This window comes from Myxocyprinus asiaticus, chromosome 25 (genome assembly GCF_019703515.2).
Source record: "Myxocyprinus asiaticus isolate MX2 ecotype Aquarium Trade chromosome 25, UBuf_Myxa_2, whole genome shotgun sequence".
NCBI lineage: Eukaryota > Metazoa > Chordata > Actinopteri > Cypriniformes > Catostomidae > Myxocyprinus > Myxocyprinus asiaticus.
In genome coordinates, this window is record NC_059368.1 from 13234404 (window position 1) to 13250756 (window position 16353).

Sequence of the window (16353 nt, forward strand, 5' to 3'; positions counted from 1 at the left end):
TGTTTTTTGAACATTAAAGCATGTAAACCTCTTCTAGTAGACCCCCAAAATAAAATTATGAACCTGTAAATGAGCATAATATGGGCTCTTTAAACGACCGTGTAATGGCAAAAGTTTCTGGTTCATATACGCAGTCTTAATGACACGCAGTGACAGAGGAGACGACGCACGCTTACTCTATTTCTGTGGAGTGATAAAATGATGAAACGAAATCTCCAAGGTTTTGCTTCATGAGAAACAAGGGCTCGTGGGTTTTATCAAAGAGCATTAAAATAAGGTGTAAAAGTGAAGAAATTAGGACATAAATATTTTACTATTGTATAATATATAAAATATTATATAAATATAATAATATATATTTAAAAAAATATATGTTTTATAAAAATATATAAATGTAAAATATGAGTTCAAATATTAACAAAGTAAATGTAAAACTGACCAAAACTAGAGACTTTATATTTTAAGTATTTTGATATATTTTGACATTTAAAACATTGTTTTTCATGTCATTCATATGTTTTTAAAGCCTTAAAAGGAAATCACATTTTTTATGTTTCAAGTTAAATGTGTAAAAATTACTTAAGGTGTATGAAAAAACACACCTTAAGAAATATGACAATTACTATGACAAATAATCGTGAAAGCCCTAAAATAGACAATTAATTGTCATAGCCCCAAAACAGACAATGAATCGTCATAATTGCAATTATTTGTTTGACAATTAATCATCAGCTAAATTTCATAATCGTGACAGCCCTAGTCTGTATTATTTAAACCTCACTTGCAATTTGCTGACGAACACAAAACAACATTTGAGTCTTTATTAGAGCTCAAAGCTACTAAGCACATTAAGATGGTAAGTCCAAGGGCCCATCTGCTTCAAGCTAACTATAACAGTAAAGCTGTCAGCACACTAGAAGAACTCCAAACAACTCAATTTTGGCCGAGGGTGTCACACATGTGGTGTTTTCCTGAGATCTCGCTCTCTTCAGTTGGGACACATTTGCCAATTAAGAATAATGTAGGGGTGACAAACATACCAACTAGTCCCACTGCAATTATTAAATCTGATCCCAGTTATTTGATCTAACCACGGTTATCTCAAATATTTAAGAAAACTCAAAGATTATTGTGTACTTCAAATTCCAATCACATTTTAATGCCCAAATAAAGGAATTTTAAGTGACTATATAAATGCCATCAACAGTACATTTGTGTGTCATTCAATTAAACTTCAAGCGTCACTGAGCTGCACCCGACGTCAACCAGAGCAGCTCCTGTCCGGAAGAGCGTGAAGTGCTTCACAAGCACTCTGATGTGCACGCCATCAGCAGATGCTCGCGCCAAACTCCTGCGAAAATATTCACAAATAAATACAAACTTCTATAGTGAACGTAACGTGCTCACTCACGCACGTATACTAAAGACACATCACCACTTCTGTGTCCCACAATGTTCCATTGTCACTCATGGCACACGTTTTTTTTTTTTTTTTTTTGTGCAACTGATGTCATCATGCTTAAATTGGCAAAACCAAATGCACCAGTTATTTTACTTCCTAAACAAGTGTGGAACCGATTAAAGATTGCTTTCTTACTCATGTGAACCGTGCCACAGTTCCACTGCAACCGAGCTAAGACCATCTTCTGCAGGTAGTCTCGGATTATGTACCATGGTCAGCTCCCCGTTCTGCAAAACAGCTTTCACATTATCAATTTTACATGCGAACCGTGCTCCGTTTCAGACTAAACTGCCAATGTGAACGCCCCCTATGCCAGATGATACCAAACTGAGCCAGTTTGACTCATTTAATGTTTTTTCACGGATAAAAAAAAAAAAAGGGGGGGGTGAAAATTTTTCCTTTTTCATCTGGAACTTAATGTACATAAACAGACACTAATAAATCAGCACATCAGAATCAGTCTATAATGATCTGCATTGACCTTATGAATACATCTTTTGTAGTTACATACAAAATAAAGCAATGCAATACATCCCAAATTTGGGATTGCAGATAAATGGAGAAGTCGAAACGGCATCTAAATTGATCAACATACTGAAAATCTGAGTGATAGGCCTATATAATTAAGATGTTGTAATGAGCTCAATTTACTGCTGTAATCTAAAGCTTGACAAATGAGTGGACTAATCCAATCACACTTAGAAAACCATGGACAGCTAAAACAACATAGGGTGCATCCTGTTTTTCCTGCTACACTTGCACTGCATTAAACAGACAAACGGCCTCCGTGGATTAACAAGTGATTTTACACATGCCCCGTTGCCAGCTGGATGAGGCAGTGGAGGCCTTTTGGAAGACACACAGTGCATTTACACACTGCCAAAACGATGCTCTGGCACCACACTCAGCATGGCCTGAGATGCCTATGAAAGCCTGGAAAAAAAGGCTCAGACTAACCAATTTGTTAAAGCTAGCCAGCACTGAAGGCCTTGAAAATGCAGCACATGTGCCGTGCAATACAACCCAATTTATGCAGTTCTTGCTATATTACCACCGTTCAGGTGCATGTTAATCTAGCCAAAGGGCTTAAAATCAAGCAGCCTGAGCTATAATCAGAACAGTACAAAAAGGCAGTTAGGTAGCTTGTATTCAGATTTGTATGTCTAGAATTAAGAACATAGAGGAAGTACTTGCCCACAAAATTAGACTATTATCAATCACCAGGTGCTTCTATGCTTTTCTAACCACAATGAAAACTTAATCAGGATGGGAGCCTGGTCAACCCACCCTGAAATAAGACCCTCGTCATTTAAAAAGATATCATGCAAATGCATACCCAGAGGCTCAACCACCATGCAGAGGACTGCAGCTGTTGCCGTCTGTCTGGCAACAGGCAGCGTTTCACAACTGATCTGGGAAAACAATAATAAATCTAGAAACCCTCTGGCTGGCCAGAGAAGCACACTGAAAAATGGTACATTGAAGAAGCTAGAAGAGAAATATCCCAACAATTTGGCAACTTGTCAAATTCACTCCAAACTATGGGGAGGTCCGAGCTGGCACTCCATCATCTTCATCAGTCCCTGAATAGGATCCAGTGGGTGGGATTTTTGCTCTCCATTAGTAAGTGTCACAGAAGCAACAGCTGTTGTATCCTGGTGACAATAACAATCTGAAGCTTTCATTTGCCAATTTGACACTTTAAATGAAACTTCATCAACATAATTGTGTATGCCTGCATTTATACTTTATTGTGTCTTTCCATTCAATACCTTTCTTATTGCACTGTACAATCCCTTATCATTCCATCTCTCTCTCTCTCTCTTTTTTTTTTTTTTTTTTGCATTTAAGGCAAAATCACATTTAAAAAAAGACAGTGAAGCATGACATGAATGTCTGTGTTTTGGAAAACTATGCCAACAATGCTTCGAGGACATTTCAAGTAAAGCTACCTTCCATTTTAACAGATTTGTTTTAGTCCAAAGTAACCTGGCACTGACAAAGCAGAATCATGATTGTATCAGCCTCTGGGTCAACTCAACTAAGGTATAAACCTTTAAACTATAGCAGAAGTGAGCAAAAAAAAAAAAAAAAAAAACACCCAATGAAAATCCACCTGAATAAATTATACTGGTAATTAGTACACTTTCAACAATCAAACCCTTTCAAAATCTGATACAAACATGCTCGAAAAGCCGACAAGCAGATAAAAAAAAAAATAATTAAAAAAAACGCTAATAGTTTCGGGCATAGTTCACCCAGAAATTCACATTTCCTTATCATTTATTCACCTTCATGCAATCCCAGATGTGTATGACTAACTTCTGCTGAACACAAAGAAAGATTTTTAAAAGTATATATTTCTAAATATTTCTGCTCTTTAGGTCCTTACAATACAATTGAACATGTACCACAATTTTGAAGCTGCAAAATGCACATAAAGGCAGCATAAAACTTATCCATAAGACTCCATTGGTTAAATATATCTTTAGAAGCAAAATGACAAAGTGTGGGTGAGAAACAGATCAATATTTAAGTCCTTTATTCTAGCCCATCAATTGCCACTTTCACATTCTTCTTTTGTTTTTTGCCGATTCACATTCTTTGTGCATATCGCCACCTACTGGGCAGGGAGGAGAATGTATAGTTAAAAAAAGGACTTAAATATTGATCTCACCTAATATAGATTTAACCACTGGAGTCTTATGGATTACTTTATGCTGCCTTTATGTGCATTTTGGAGCATCAAAGTTTTGGTACTTGCATTGTAAGGACCTACAGAGTTGAGATATTCTTCTAAAAAATATTTGTTTGTGTTCAGCAGAAGAAAGAAAGTCATAAACATCTGGGATGGCATGAGGGTGAGTAAATGATTAGAATTTTAATTTTTGGGTGAACTATCCCTTTAAACAATGTTGCTCACACGAGACAACCAACTAACAACTCAATTTAACCGCACATGGGGGACTTCACTGTAAAATACAGTATTAGTACGTTCGTAAACCGTAACTGAATAAACTGAATAAAGTACACACATTTTACATAAATATATAACGAATCTGCAACGCTATTAACGTCAGTTACAACTTCTCAAATTCTCATCTTAAACCTTAATAACGGACACCAACTGAATCTTGAGTACTACTCACCAATTTCTTTTTAATAAACAAATACCCTCTGTTGGTCGGGCTTAAATTTACGGAAACAAGAACATGTATAAAAATGACATCTGCATGACAAAAAAGTACTGAAACTAGAGTGAAGGGGAGTCACACTTCCTGCGGCTGTGTGAAAATTGAGAATTTGACAGAGAACTAGAACGCGCGCTGACCATCACAAGAATCCGGGGAAATAAACTACGTTCCAGTTGTATGAAAAAGTCGGCAAACACAAACGAAGTCATATTACACTTACCAATAATCTCAGCAAATAGTTTTTCCAATGGATTTGCTTCTGTAAAAGTCTACCAACTCAGCCCTCAGACAGCGCCACCTTCTACTTCCCCACTACAGTTGCAGTCAAGTGAGTGACTGTACTAAATATTTCAGCAGTAAAAACAGCCGCGTGAACACAGCGACAGGAACTCCGATCCAAGAAGGCCGCACGAGAGAAACATTTCATAATAAAAGGCCTGTTCCAAAAACGACGTTGACGCATTGACATCCTTAAAAAAATAAAATAAAATAAAATAAAAAATAGACAGGCTTTTTTTTTTGGACAATTAAAAAAATACATATTAACACTTTACCTTGATCAACATAAAAATATGACAACTGTTCCGACAAATATTTTTCCATGTAAATAGAAAACATATTGTAATACTTTTCTATTTTTGTTTTGTTCCGTTTGGGAGTTTAACTGCTCCAATCGGTGTAAGCATTTATTCAAACACCTTATTCAAACTCATAACAATGATAAAGCAATGCTTATGCCTTCAAGTTAATAATGGTGCTAATGATTAAATTGAGTTCACAATAGTTAAATAATTTTCCATCCACCAAAATGCATGATAAATCAATTAAATTGACTATGGCAACCAAACTGTAAAGATTTGTCAAAGAAAATTGAGCAAATCCAGGTAAGGGTCATAAAGATAATTGAAAATTATGAGTAAATCAATAGATTTTTCTTTTTCATATTTATTTTAATTTGACATAAATGTATTTTTGTCATGCCATTTGCTGCACACATACACATAAGTTGTAGAACACATTTATTGTTTTGACTTTTTACAAGATCTAATTAACCATTTCCATGACAAAAACAAAGTTCTCAGTTTCTAAAATTATAAACAGCGTATATTTGAGAATAACAATAACAATATACAGAATAACAATGACATTTTAATAATTAATTCACTCAGTAAATAAAACAGAACAACTAATGTGCACTACTCAGTAGTGGGAGACCCTACTGACCAAACGGGGACATCTAGTGGCCTTTAAAGAATATAAGGGACACATGGGATGAAGGAAACACAATATCATCATGACCTAATTAATTAAATACATAAAAATTATTAGCATCAATCACTATTTTGACTCTTGTTAAAATAAATAAAACATGTTTTTTTTTCCCTTTCATTTTTTGCTGCAATCATTTAATCATTAATATTAATTTGATTGTGAAGCTGTGCATTTTGCTATTCCAACATCATCCAGAAGGGGGCCTTGTGTATCCAGATTAGACATGTTGGGATTCTTCATGGTTGTCCTTCAAAAAGAGACTTTTAATGTTTATTAGACCAGCTAATCTAACAAATTGTGTTACACTGTATAGTTTCATTAATTTAATGCAAATATTCCATTATTTCCCTAAAGGCCCAGAGACTATTTGACATCCTTGGTCAGGTTGACTTGGTTAACATAAAAGCGCAACATCTTATTTAAAGGGATAGTTCACACAAAAAGGAAAATTCTCTCATCATTCACTCACCCTCAAGCCACCCAGATGTGTATTACTTTCTTCTGCAGAACACAAAATCAAGATTTTTAGAAGAATATCTCAGCTCTGTAGGTCCATACAATGCAAGTGAATGGTGGACAGATCTTTGAAACTCCAAACATCAGGGCACCATGTGAGGTTCGGACGTGTGAACGACAAGCTCTGCGCACTTTGCTAGTTTTAATACTTTTTATGTCATAAACCGTTGAGATTCGATACTGTTCTAGGAAGACAATGGCTGTGTTTCGTTTGGAAGGATGCGTCCTCTGGAGGTCGCATTTGTTGGCCGCATACTTCATCGAGGCTGTCTCGTTTCATTTTTTTATTTATTTATTTATTTATTCTTTTTATTGGGAATGCAGAAAAGGTTAACCATTGTATAAATGTAAGTGCATATACATAAAAGGCATTGACAATAGCTAAAAAATTAAATGAGACAGCCTCGATGACGTATGCGGCTGACAAATGTGACCTCCAGAGGATGCAGACTTCCAAACAAGACTTCCAATATGTCAAAGAAAACGAGACATTAAAAGAAATTTACGTGCTCAAGCTGAAGCCCCCGAGCAGCAGGCCGCAAGACGGGAGTTGATTTGGCCGGTGAGGTGAAGGAAATTCAGCAACAATTGATGAACGTGTCGGCAATGCTGACGAAGGTCATTGCTGACTTGGAGGAGCTTGCTGTAATATGTCGATCGATCACTGCCATGGAGATTAAATTCACTGAGATGGTTACAAGAGTGGGGGATGTCGGATTGATTATCTGGAGTCATCAGAGAGGGAAGCTGGAAGATTTAGACAACCATAACCGGCGGTATAACATCCGAATTGTTGGAATTCCTGAGGGAGCAGAGGGTCAGAATATGGTGGAATTCCTGGATGGGCTCTTTCCCAGTCTGCTCGACATAACAGGCCATAAGCTGGAAATCGAGCGAGCTCACAGTGTTTCGGCTTAGCGATCCAATGAGGGAGACAGGCCCCGATCAATTCTGGCCAAATTTCTGAGATCATCTGATAAAGATCTTGTGTTACGCGAGGTGAGGAGTAAAGAAAGGCTTTCTTGGAAGACTTTGTGAATTCGACAAGAGAGAAATGTGATTGATTCAAGGAATGCAAGAAACTCTTACATCAACGGAAGGTCACTTTTGCACTGATGTTCCTGGCCAAATTGAGAATAGATGCTAAGGATGGCCGCAAAATATTTACATGTCCCCAGCAAGCCAAGTCCTTCATAAAGTCAATGGAGTAAGTTATTTTGTGGACTCACATTGCAGCTGAGTGGGCTTGACTCACTGAACATTCACTTGACCGTCCGAGGAAACTGAGCACCTTTTTTGTTTTTTTTTGTGCTGATTCCACCTAGCGGCTGGAGTTTGTTTTGTGGAATAGCACTTCTTCGGGACAGTGTTGTGGATGAATCTGCACATTCTTTGTGCTTATGCCTCCTATTGGTTGGAGTTTGTTTTGTGGAGTATTTCTTGCAGGACATTGGAGTGATTGGGTCATTTGTTGCACTCATGTAGCAGTCGAATGGGCTGGCTCACTGAACATTTGTTTGACTGCCCAAGGAAACTGAACGGCTTTTTTTTGTTTTTTTGTGCTGGTTCCGCTAGCGGCTGGAGCTTGTTTTGTGGAGGAACACACCTTCGGGATAGTTATGTGGATGAATCTACACGTTCTGTGTGTTTATTCCGCATATTGGCTGGAGTTTGTTTTATAGATTATCTTCTGTTGTGTAATTCTGTCTCACAAAATTTTTATAGAAACTTGAGCAATCTGATTGCAAAGTTGTCGCAGGGGCTCTCGTAGGCGTACATGGACTGTTTGAGTTTAGAGAGATGGACGTCGTTTGGCGCTGTCATGAGCGGGGTTAATGCGCATGTTTTTCTTTTTGTTCGTTTCAATTGGAAGTTTGGGGTTTGACTGTTGCACGAATGTGGTCTTTATAATTTTATTTTTGACACACAATCTATTTTTTCTAATATGTCAAAATGTAAAATGTTAATATGAGTGGATTGTCTCTTTCCACATGGAATGTGAATGGGTTGGGGCACCCCATAAAAAGAAGGAAGGTTATTTCTTTCCTTAAAATAAGAAATATGATATAGTGTTTCTTCAAGAAACATATCTTTCCCTGCAGGAAGCTGAAAAATTTGGGAAGAAATGGGGTGGACATGTTTTCTTCAGTGCTGGCTCAAGTAAGAGAAGGGGAGTCATTACACTGATAAGTAAGCATCTACAATTCAAATGTATCAAACAGATTAAAGATAAATTAAGAAGAGTCATTGTTTTAGCAGAAATTCAGGGGCAAAGGTTGATTTTGGCTAATATTTACGCAACTAACGCTGATAATCAGGGCTTTTTTATAGATCTTGAAGGGATGTTGCAAGCCACTGGCACCCCTCATGATATAATATTGGGAGGAGACTTTAATCTATTGATGGAATCAGTCCTTGATCATAGTGAAGCAAAAGTGTGTAAGCACCCTAGAGCAACATTGACGCTTCACAGGATGTGTAAAAAATCTTGATCTTACAGATATTTGGAGACTTCTGAACCCATCTGGTAGGGACTATACATTCTTTTCATCTGTCCAAAAGATGTATTCTAGAATAGATTTTTTTTAAATATATAAATCCCTCATTTCATCTGTTGTTGATTGCTCAAGTGGAAACATCTTATTCTCAGATCATGCCCTGGTGAGTTTAGAGATGTTGCCACATACGGAGAAAAAGAAATCATATAGTTGGCGCTTTAATGTATCCCTTTTGCAAAATCCTGAATTCCAACAAATGTTAAAGGCTGAAATCAATGTTTATATGGAGACCAACTGGTCCTCAGTATACTCTGTGGGGTTGGCTTGGGAGGCACTTCTTAGTTCTTAGGGGTCGGATCATACAGTATGCCTCATTCACCAAAAAATCCAAAGCACGAGAACTCATGGAGTTGGAAGGGAATATTAAAAGTGCCGAGGCAGAGCTGAAGCGCCGAATGTTGTCTGAATCTGACTGATGGCCTCAGAGAACTGACCTGATTGAAATACAGATATAATACTATTTTGTCACAGAAGGTGGAGTTTTGGCTATTCAGGGCAAGACAGTCATACTTTGAGTCGGTGGACAAAGCAGGGAAGCTTTTGGCTAGATATATAAAGCAGAGAGTCTTTTTCTACCATTCCCTCAGTGAAATCTGCTGGTTGTAAAATATTTACCTTGGCCATTAACATTAATAATGCTTTTAAAAAATTCTTGATCCCTATAGTTCCACGTCTTCGTCTACTGATGAAGATATTAGAAACTTTGTGGAACCATTAGAACTCCCTAAACTGACAACTGAGCAAAATAATTGCCTACAGGCAAGGCTCCAGGGCCAGATGGCTTTGCCACTGAATGTTTTTGATCTTTTGCTACAGAATTGGCTTCACTTTTGTTAGAAGTTTATACAGAATCATTAAAGAATGAAAAGCTTCCACCAACCATGACACAAACCCGGATCAGTCTGATTCTTATAAAGGACAAAGATCCAAGCGAGTGTAAGAGTTACTGTCCAATTTCCCTGATCCAGCTAGACGTAAAAATTTTGTTAAAAATTCTGGCTAACTGATTAAGTAAAGTTAAGACATCTCTTATACATATAGATCAGGTGGGGTTTATTCGGGGCCATAGCTCTTCTGATAACATTAGGCGTTTCATCAATATCATGTGGTCAGTGGCGAATGATCAGACACCGGTCGCTGCCATCTCACTTGATGCCGAAAAGGCTTTTGATATGGTAGAATGGGATTATCTTTTTAAGATTTTGGAAATATACAGGTTTGGGAATACATTTATTGGATGGATTAAGTTACTTTATAGACACCCGGTAGCAGCAGTACAAACAAATGGATTAATTTCAGATGATTTTACTCTGGATAGGGACACCCGGCAGGGTTGCCCTCTTTCCCCATTATTGTTCTGTTTTGCCCTGGATATATTAGCAGCCACGATAAGAAAGGAAGATGATTTTCCAGGGGAGGTGGCAAGAGGTATGGTGAATAAGCTTTTGCCCTACACAGATGATATTTTATTATTCGTCTCCGACCCCACTAGATCTATGCCTTGACTCCACAGAATTAGTGATTCCTTTTCTAAGTTCTCAGGATACAGAGTCAATTGTTCTAAATCCAAAGCTTTGTCTCAGACAGCGTACTGCCCAGCGACGGCTTTTCAGCCGGGCGTCTTCCAGTGGCCCAAACAGGGCATTAAGCATTTGGGCATTATATTCCCAGCAAATTTGTGTGATTTAGTTAGAGTTAATTTTGACCACTTAATAAAAAGTTTTTCGAGTGATGTGGGCAGGTGGGCTTCATTACATTTATCTATGATTGGGAAGGTTAATGTTATTAAAATGAATTGTATTCCAAAATTCAACTACCTGCTACAATCTCTCCTTGTAGATTATTTCAAGCAATTTGATAGCATAGCGAAGTCCATCATTTGGAATGGTAAGCGTCCCAGATTACATTTTAATAAGTTACATATGCCGATTGACAAAGAAGGGCTAGGCATACCCAAGATTTTGTTTTATTATTATGCATTTGGACACAGACATTTGGCTCATTGGTCGCTTCCACCTAAGAGAGCCCCTCCCTGATTTTGTATTGAACAGGAAGTTCTTGCCCCTATTTCGCCATTGCAAAGCCTTTCTATCAAACTAATCAGAGAAGTTAAGTTACACCCCGTTATCTCACATTTGCACTCGGTAAGGACAAAAGTGTCCAGAGTGTTTAATTCAGACATTTATTTAAATGTTGCCTCGAGCATATGGCTGAACCCAAAATTATGTATTAATAAGTCCCCTTTCTACTGGTCAAAGTGGATTGTGAGGGAGGTTAATATACTCTGTGACATATATGAGAGTGGAGTGTTGAGATCCTTTGAAAATTTGGTTCAACATTTTGGGATTCCCAGATCTCAGTTCTTTAGGTATTTACAGCTTCGCCATCTGCTCTATACTATTTTTGGGAGTAGCATACACCCCCCTAAAGCAGCAGACACTCTGGGAATGGTGATTACTGCTTTTGGAAAAGGTCTTGAGGCATCAGTGTATCACTCCCTGCTAATTCAGAGTCTGGGGGATGGATCTTTAACTTCTATCAAGAGATTATGGGAGAAAGATTTAAACTTGGTATTGGAGGAGGGAGTGTGAGCTAGGATTCTAAAAAACATCAAGTCTGTATCTAGAGATGCAAGGGTGCCCCTTATGCAATTCAAGATATTACATAGATTCTATTGGACCCCCTCTAGATTGTATAGGCTTGGTCTTAAAGACACACCCACATGCTGGCAATGCCAATCAGAAGATGGAGACACAACTCATGGGGGGGGGGGGGGTGTTAAGATCCAAGAATTTTGGTTGAAGGTTCAGAGTTTTGTGTGTCACGTGCTGGGCACTCAGGTTTTGTTTTGCCCCAGACTCTGTATTTTAGGCGATGGGGCGGTCATCAAAATAGGGGATAAACACATAAAAAACTGGGTTCTGACCAGTGTTATGACAGGCAGACAGATTGTTTTAAGGGGATGGAAGTCAGCTGGAGCGCCCTCATTTCGGGAGTGGTGTGTGGGGATGGGGCGGGTGGCTGCTTTCGAGGAGGTATCATGTAGAATGCTCGGGATCCGATATTCATTTGATGGGAAATTGAGCAGTTATTTGGCATTTTTGGGGGACTCTCTGGGAGGGGCTGTGGAGAGAGAGGCGTAGTTTTAGATGTGTATGATTATTATATTCTTTTGTGTGTGTGTGTGTGTGTGTGTGTGTGTGTGTATTTATGTGTGACCACGGGGATGTTCGTTGGGGGTCGGGGTGGGGTTGGTGATTGAGGAGGGGAAGGGGTAGTAGTTAAATGTTGATTCAATGTATATTTGTTTTGTTTTTCTCTGTCAACTATATGGATCAATTGAATATTTTTAACTGACAAAGTCAGCATAAAAATAATCCATAAAACTCCAGTGATTAAATCCATGTTTTCTGAAGTGATATTAAAGGTGAGGGTGAGAAACGGATCAATATTTAAGTCCTTTTTTACTATAAATCTCATATTTCACTTCCATTCTTCTTTTGTTTTTGGAGATTTGCATTCTTCATGCATATCGCCACCTACTGGTTGGGCTGGTCAAAAGTGGAGATTTAAAGTAAAAAAGAACTTAAATATTGATCGGTTTCTCACCCACACCTATCATATCTTTATAGAAGACATTGTTGTCTTTGTGTGATTTTTGAAGCTTCAAAGTTTTGGCCACCATTCACTCTTATTGTATGGACCTAAAGAGCTGAAATATTCTGCTAAAAATCTAAATTTGTGTTCTGCAGAAGAAAAAAAATCATGCACATCTGGGCATGAGAGTGAGTAAATGGTGAGAACATTTTTAATTCTGGGTGAACTATCCCTTTAAGACTAGACTTACAGAAGAAGAACATATAGCCTTACTTGGTGTGCTTCGATGGAATCTCTGTGATGCACAGAGCCCCTGCTTACTCAGTATGGGCACTGAAGGCCTTACTGGACATGAACGTATTCCTGCACTCTTTATGGAGTCCTTGTTTGCTGAAATCAAGTCTAAACTCTGTGTGGCCCATTATGGCCTGTTATGCATTTGCTTACCTGTTGCACTGATATCCAAGGACAAAAACATCTGGGAAAGTACACAGATTAAATACTTCGTTTTTAATGATAAACTTTTAAATCTGTTTTCTTCCCCTAGCAACACAGAGCCCTCCTTTCCCTCTGTGCAGCACATTGCCATGATATTCCATGTACTCTATAGTCTGTTCAGTATGCATGATACCTCTTGGTTATGTAATCTCTGGAGAATTCTTTGCATGCTGCTGTTGCTGCTGATTTGTATGAGAATCAACAGAGCAGTCACATGACAGTTATACTGGCTTACTAAAGATTTGGCCTTGCGCAGCTTGTATGTCGAGTGAGATGGTATTTTTTGGCATTTTCTTGTCTTGTTGTATTGGAATTAAATCTTCCCTTTATGAGTCTGCAAAGATAAAGATGGATTCGCATTTTGTGCTGTAGTTGAACTAAATATTTTCAAATGGTCACACAGACACACATGTTTACTTACAATATAAATATACATAGTTAGTAAGATTTGATTATATGTTTGACTATGTAATATAGTCAAATAATATATAGATATGTAATATATTGTGTGTGGAGGGGGGCATTTCTCATTTCTTAGCTTTTATTAGTGTTGCAGCATAACTGATAGTTATGATGTTTTTATTTTACCACATGAAATATATCCACTAATATTTACGTATACTGTATATATACTGTATATTTATGTGTGTATTAAAGACAAAATAGGTCCTAAAGATTAACTGAAGCTATTCACTCACGCTTTTCTTTCTTGTTTAACTGGGTCGACATTATTCAAGTAGTTAAAGCGTATCGTGTCGGTGGGGTGCCTGTCCGAATCTCTCCACGGTGGAAGTCCTTTGGCTGATTTCACTAAACCATTCCCATCTTTACTCTTCCCATGCTGACTTGAGGGGCCAAACTTCCCAGTCACAGGAAGTGACCCCTCAGTTCCACTGCCAATTACTTTCACCTCAGGGATAATGAACTCCTCCTTTGCAGGTATCTAGTCAAAAACATTGAATATGTGACATAGAACAAAACACCAAATACATTTTGTAATTTAGGGTAACCCTGACACCAAAACCATTTAGGGTTACCTTGACCCGACCATTTTAATATTACTGTCTTACCTTGGGCCTGCTAATATGAAGCGCCTGCACTGTATCTATATAATGCCTCTTCCATACACCTTGCTCGAATGGTGTGGGAGCAAAAGTGATGCACCATCCTAGTTTCAGACATTTAGGCATCCAGAGCTGGTCAAGCTCCACAAGGTTTTTCCAATGCCAACTCACCTGCGATTAAAAAAAAAACTAGTACTTTGACATACTTATACATGTTAGTGGCATATATTTGAGTGTGCATGTAGAAAAGCGCATTTTATGCATGCCATAGAAACTTGCAAGGATCCTGCAATGCTAATAATGTTTTCTCATTCATTAATGAATTTATACATTTTTATGTGTGGCACATACCTGTGCACACCTACATAGGCTTCGGGGGTCCAGGAAGGAAAATATATACAAGGATAAGACCCTGGGAAGGGTGTTAGTGAAGTCGAGGGCTTCTTCTGGTGCCAAATTGCTTAGAGTCTGTCTGAGATATTTCAGCTGGCTAACCGAACATCTGGAGAAAAAGCCTTGCAGCACCTGTTTACGCTGGCTATCTGTCCACTTGTCAAACTGGGGTAGAGAGGGAGAGGAATTGAGCTATCAATACATTTTGAATCAATACATAATAAGAGAGAAATGTGCAGTCATGATGTAACATGAGAATCTGCACGTTAGGAAAAGGATTTCGATCAGAGCTGGAAATGGGGGGGGGGGGGGGGGTCCGAGAAGTGAATTAAGAGGGGGATGCAGTTCAAACCAACATGATCACACAGGAAGTCGACATGTTGCCCCCGAATTTACCCCATTCAGCCAAATTACTGGCAAGTGCCATCTCCCATCAGACATTTTTGCATCAGTTCTCCTGTGGTGCAACTGAAAGTATGTTGAGTCAGTAGCATCACAGACCTGGGTGTACCATGTTGAAACCAGGAAATAATCACATTCACATAATCAATGATGTGTGCCATTTGAAGGTTCCATTTTTACTCTAAAATTAATGACATTTTTACTCCACATTTAGGGTTGGGATTTGGAGGTAAAGTTAATAAAATATGCATTCTTCTTCACTGTTATTACATAATTATTACATAATTGACAACTCGCTTTAAAACTTGCTTTTGTCACACCTTTAAAAACACTTTACGTTTAAAAACACTTCTGGCTTCACCACTGGAGGCAGTAGTTAGAACTTCAGTAAGCACAGACATATATTAGCTGAATAACTTTTGACCTATAGTCACCGAATTTACAGTGAGATTTGTCTGTTACAACTGGTTACATTTTTTTAAGGGAAAATCAGCTACAATAGGATTCACCTCAACATTTGTTTAACGATTCTAGATTTCCAGAGCACTAAACTGAGAGGTTTCCATCCAAAAAATCCAGCAGTTTTCTCTAACCTGGTCTTCAAAAGCCCCCTGACACCCCAGCTATGGTCCCCCAATGAACCATGGCCATTTCCAGCACTGAGGTCGATACAAATAACAAGAGAAGATTCTTTAAAAAATTGTCTGTCTTACCCACTTTCCAATCAGATTTCTTCTTTCTTCAAAAACCTGCATGAATGAACAAATATAATCCCATTGAAACTGCATAATGACAAACAAAGGAAAATACCAAATGCAATATTGTTTGCACAGTGACTGGTGCACATACATGAGCTTTGGAGAGATGATGATTTAGAGGTGTCCAGGTACTCATTGTGGTCTGCATTTTAGAGCTGGGGGCTTGGTGTATCTTTCAATGAAGTTCAGACATTTAAAACTCAGCTCTCTCAAATCACACCTGTGCAAAACTCACAGGTCTCAAACTCGCATTAGGTACTACAAAATCAAGGTCACCCACATTAAAGGTCTGACAAACAAATGTGCAGTGATTTCCACATTTGTAACAACAAAAGGATACAAGGAAAACATACATACAGTATACATACAAAACAGTAGATTGTTTAAACTAGGAAACACCAAACCTACCATCTGCAGCAAGGTCAAAATCGGAATAAACATAGTTCTCGTCACAAGACCATAATATGTTTCTTGCTCCTTTGGTTTATTGATGCGGTATTGATGGGGTTGGTGACTTCCTGCACAGCACAGTTTACCAGTCTCCATTACAATCACACTCCCTGCTCGCTCTGTCCCACCTCTTTCCAAACACACCGCCCCTCATTCCTGGCAACCACAAATCAACAGCTGCAACTTCAT

General features: G+C 38.3%; 2 protein-coding genes across 6 annotated transcripts in view; both read right to left on the minus strand.

Moving 5' to 3' along the window:
- The window catches only part of LOC127416172 (CYFIP-related Rac1 interactor A), a 41512-nt gene extending 36481 nt beyond the window's left edge, over positions 1–5031 (minus strand). For 3 of the 4 annotated variants that reach the window (XM_051655363.1, XM_051655366.1, XM_051655364.1), the window contains exon 1: positions 4877–5031. The gene's annotated coding sequence lies outside the window, so the exon portion shown is untranslated. The remainder of the gene's footprint in view (positions 1–4876) is intronic. The other variant, XM_051655368.1, reaches the window with a different exon arrangement.
- Positions 5032–12834: 7803 nt separating this feature from the next.
- LOC127415979 (F-box only protein 16-like) lies at positions 12835–16277 on the minus strand. Of its 2 annotated transcripts, XM_051655066.1 has the most exons (7): positions 16123–16277; positions 15806–15886; positions 15670–15705; positions 14513–14719; positions 14168–14332; positions 13796–14040; positions 12835–13431 (listed from the first exon to the last, which is right to left on the minus strand). In XM_051655066.1, exons 1-7 carry the CDS (start codon positions 16258–16260, stop codon positions 13332–13334), a joined length of 972 nt encoding a protein of 323 aa, XP_051511026.1. In that variant the 5' UTR covers positions 16261–16277; the 3' UTR covers positions 12835–13331. The 2 variants fall into 2 exon arrangements, with proteins under 2 accessions (XP_051511026.1, XP_051511027.1); XM_051655067.1 differs by having other exon boundaries at positions 15806–16148.
- Positions 16278–16353: the final 76 nt, after the last annotated feature.

Coding starts and splice junctions, on each gene's coding strand:
- LOC127415979 (XM_051655066.1), bottom strand. CDS start 16,260: ATGGAGACTGGTAAACTGTGCTGTGCAGGAAGTCACCAACCCCATCAA. Junction 14,333..14,512: donor GCCTATGTAGGTGTGCACAG/GTATGTGCCACA, acceptor TTTTAATCGCAG/GTGAGTTGGCATTGGAAAAA. Junction 13,432..13,795: donor GTTAAACAAGAAAGAAAAGC/GTGAGTGAATAG, acceptor TTATCTTTGCAG/ACTCATAAAGGGAAGATTTA.